Source organism: Orycteropus afer, unplaced genomic scaffold, assembly GCF_000298275.1.
Source record: "Orycteropus afer afer isolate SDZICR_OR568_19922 unplaced genomic scaffold, OryAfe1.0 scaffold00311, whole genome shotgun sequence".
In the NCBI taxonomy this organism is placed as follows: Eukaryota; Metazoa; Chordata; class Mammalia; order Tubulidentata; family Orycteropodidae; genus Orycteropus; species Orycteropus afer.
Genome location: NW_006921898.1, coordinates 4,167,064 through 4,171,233, shown reverse-complemented (window position 1 = coordinate 4,171,233; position 4,170 = coordinate 4,167,064). Strand labels below are relative to the sequence as shown.

At 50.3% G+C, this 4,170-nt stretch overlaps 1 protein-coding gene across 1 annotated transcript; it reads right to left on the bottom strand.

The window, feature by feature from the left end:
• Positions 1–1,410: 1,410 nt before the first annotated feature.
• On the bottom strand, positions 1,411–3,657 carry LOC103206322 (cathelicidin antimicrobial peptide-like). Its single transcript, XM_007951773.1, has 4 exons — positions 3,460–3,657; positions 2,698–2,805; positions 2,483–2,554; positions 1,411–1,551 (listed from the first exon to the last, which is right to left on the bottom strand). The coding sequence occupies exons 1-4, from the start codon at positions 3,655–3,657 to the stop codon at positions 1,411–1,413; spliced, it is 519 nt and encodes a 172-aa protein (XP_007949964.1).
• Between the last annotated feature and the right edge of the window lie 513 nt (positions 3,658–4,170).

Here is a 4,170-nt window from a genome sequence, read left to right as displayed (position 1 = left end):
TGGGATGCCGTTACAGAAAGTACCAGCAGGAGAGTACAGAAGTGAATCAGGGCAGGAACTGCAGTCTTAAGAGGGTGTGTTAATGAACAGACCATTGCTGTGGGCAACATGGGCTAACTCCACTAGGGGCCTCTGGGAGATGGTAACCCAACTCAGTTGGAGCTGGCCCACCTGAGGGGCAAGGAAGAGAGGACATTTTTTTCCACTGACTTTCACCCTAGCAGGAGCTCCTCTCTAAACATTATCACTACTCGGTACTTCCGATTAGCCCTGAAGCTACAGAATGGTGAGTGGGCAGGACAGGGGCAGCATCTGAAACACCTGACGCAACAGAGCTACGACTGTGTGTCACTCTATGTGTCTCTCCTAGCTGGAGCTCCTTGCTAGGCTGGGCAGGATCCTTGTTTTTAGTGGAAAATGGTTTTCATACTACTTTAACCCTACACACAGGCCCACAACTTATTCTGCTGCCAGTGGAAGAAACAGTGATGAGTCCCAATGCCAGAGAAAAAGCTGGGAGTGGTGGGCTTTTCCAGGGTTAAATTTTTCAAGGGGAAGTGTGACCTTATAATAATTCCACCACCATATATATCCTAAAGAAGTGAGAGCCAGGACAAGAACAGATAGATGCACACCCATGTTCATCGCAGCATTATTTACAATAGCAAAAAGTTGGAAACAACCTAGGTGCCCATCAACAGTAGAATGGATAACAAAACTATGGTACATACACACAATGGAATTCCATGCAAGACTAAAGAATAATGTAGAATCTGCAAAACATCGCAGAACATGGATGAACTTGGAGGGCATTATGCTGAGTGAAATAAAGTCGATCACAGGACAGATATTTTATTGGTTCATTCTTGTAAAAAGTCAAGGAAGGGTTTATATATGGAAGGAAACTCTTTCGGTTACCAGGGGTGGTAGGCGAGGGGAGGGAACACAGCAAAAATAAAAAATAAAGAATTCCACCAGCAGGCTGACTTTAGAACCCAATCCTCTGGGTCTCTGGGAGTGTTTGACAGAATGCCTTGTCCTTTCTTAGCTTCTGTTCACCACCATGTGAGCAGAAACAGCTCCATGGCATCCCCACTACAGCACAGAGTAGGGACCCTTAGGTCCCTGCTGACCGTTTAATTGAGGAGAGAAGGGAAATATGTGAAGAATGTAGGGGCGCCCCTGCCACCACCTCCCATACCCTCCTGGATGGAACAGCTGCCATGTCTCACATGTGCATGCACACATACACACACACTCACATACATACGCATCTCCCCAAAGTCAAGGACATATTTGTGGGAAGAGAAGACAGGAGAAAAGACAAGTGAGATGGAAGCCTGAAAGAATTTGCTTTCGCAAGAGTTTATTTTTCAGAGTCTGTAGTCATGAGCCAGGGCAGGGCAGACCCTAGGACTCTTCTGTCCTGGGTGCCAGATTCTGGAAAAAATCCTTGATTCTCTGTCCAATTCTCTCAATCTTTTCACCAATCCTTTTTCCACCTCTCTGTAAGAGTCCACCCAAGAAGCCAATTCTCTTGACACGCAGAGGCTGTTTACCAGGAAGAAACAGGCTCCTTGTGGGACCTGGACCCAGGGTCAAACCAAGACCACTTCCCACCTACCCTCCCCCTTTCTGGGCTGCCTCAGGAGCCTTGGAGCCCCAGATTACCCTCTAGCTGTGTGACCTTTGGAGCATATGGCTGAATCCCTACAACTAATAAATAGATGAGAAAACTGAGGTCTGGAGATGACAAGGGCCTCCCAGGGTCACACAGCCCATCCCCAGCAAAGCTGGATGGAGAGCTCATTCCTTTAAGTAAAACCCACTGCCATCGAGACAGAAGTAGATTGCCTCATCTCCTGTGGAGCAGCTGATGGATTTGAACCAACCTTCTGGATAGTAGCCAAATGCCTTACCCACTGCAATAGCAGAGCTCTTTACATTCCTCTAAGTAGCGATTCCTAAACTCTAGCAGGACTCAAAATTCCCGGTAGGCTTTATTAAGATACAAATTGCTGGATCCCAGCCCTAGAATCTGATTCAGTACATTTGAATGGGCCCCAAGAATTTGTATTTCTAACCAGTTCCCAGGTGAGGACTGCATTTTGAAAATCACTGCTCTAAGGGACTGCAGGGGAGCTCTGGTAGCATAGTGCCTAAGGCACTTGACTGCTAACCAGAAGGCTGGCGGTTCAAACCCACCAGCCACTCCTTAAAAGGAAGAGGGGGCAATTACTTCCGTGGTGATACTGCCTCGGAAACCCAAGCAGGGGTCGCTATGAGTCAGGTCCGACTCAATGGCACATAACAACAACAAGGGACTGCAGAACAACTGGAGCACTGGAAGTTCAGGCTAAGGGAGGTGCCCAGAGTAGGAGGGGCTTTCCCTGTTGTGGGTGGGGCAGTGATTATTTGGTCCATAGGATATACCACATTCTGGTCTGCTCCCATCAACCCCAGCCCAGAACAGGCCACTCACCCCATCACAGCTGATGTCAAAGGAGCCCGTGGCCTGGTCCAAGGTGACGGTCCCCACACACCTCTTCACCACCTGGGACAAGGAGGTACTAGGTCAGACTGAAATCACTGTGTGTAACCCTCCCAGCCTCACCCCAGGGGCTAGAAATGTTCCCTGGAGACGCATTGCTCAGTTCTTTTGGAAGCACCACCAGCACCCCCCAATCCTAGCCTCACCCCATTCTCCTTGAAGTCACATTGCTCAGGAAACCGTTGTGTCAACCTAGGGCACACCGTCTCCTTCACTGTGAAACTCACAGGCTTTGGGATGTCCGGATTCTCATCCTGGGCAGGGGTAAGAAGTGGGGAGACTGGGTTCAAGCTCATTCTTCCTGAACCTGGTCTCTGTCTCCTTGACACCGACCCCCGGTGTCAAGGGGCAGCCTTTCAACAACACCCACAGTACACTGGGCACAGGACTTAGTGCTGGGGCACAGAGGTGAGGAGGACAGAGCCCATTCCTGGCCTCCACAAACATCCAGTAAGTGGAAGCAGACCACAGAAAAGCTCTAATGAGGAGCACCTCCCCCAATGGGGTGGGGTGAGGGAAATCAGGGAGCCACCCAGAAGTAAAGACATCTCTACTAGAACCTCAAAGCTGGGAAGATCCCTTCCCTGTGTGGGGGATAATGGGGTAGAGAGAAGATTTAAAGCAGGAGAAGTCACTCCCCTCCAGACCCAATGACCTGCCCTTGACCCTGGAGCTTCCAAAAGCCCCTATAGCCTGCTGGAGAGAAGAGGCACCTCTGCAAACAGCAGGGATTCTAAGGTTAGAAGCTCACAGTTCTGGGAAAGCTTCCTGGGAGAGGTGGGACCACGCTTAAAGAGGGAAATACCTTCCTGGCAGAAGGTACGGCATGAACAGAGGCCAGGACATGGGACTGAGAGTGGTTGATTATAAGAGCAAACCTAGCCAGAACTGATCCCCTACCCACTTACTCCTTCAGGCTGCTCCTCCAGCTCCAGGAGGCGGTAAAGATTGTCATCTGAGGACTGCTGGTTGAGGCCATCCACAGCACGGAGCACAGCGTCCTGGTAGCTGAGGGCCTGGGCAGCAACACTAGGTACCACCAAGCCCAGAAGCAACAGCAACAGTGACCACTGCTGCAGGGAAAGGCTGCCCCTCTGAGTCTTCATTTTCCCCAAGTCTGCCTTCGGCCAGCCCACAGGAGCCTTCTTTATGCCAAGCCTGAGCCTGGCACAAAGGCCCAATGAGGGATCTTCCTGACCCACCCCATCATTGGCCACCTGCCAGGTTGTGGGCTGGAGGTTGCTTCAGCCCCTGCTGTTGCCTCACAGGGCTTGGTGGGCAATGAATGAGGACACCTGTGTATAAGGTAAATAAATGGTTTCTCCATCTCCCTGTGAAAGCCTCTCCCAAGCCCCACAAGGGAGTGTCCTAGCCTGGGTTGCTTAAGAGGGTTGAACCTCCAAAAAGAGGAAGAGAGTCAGGCATCCATCTTACATCCTTCTACCTCTATGGCCTCCTTAGGAGTCAGGGTAATAGAGTGTGTTCACCTCTGAATCCCCAGCTCTAGGCATTGCCTGCACACAGTTAATATTTGATGAATGAATAACAGTAGACCACACCCACACACACATGCCACAGAAAATTTACCACCCAAGAGAGAAGTTGCCTGTTCAGCTCAA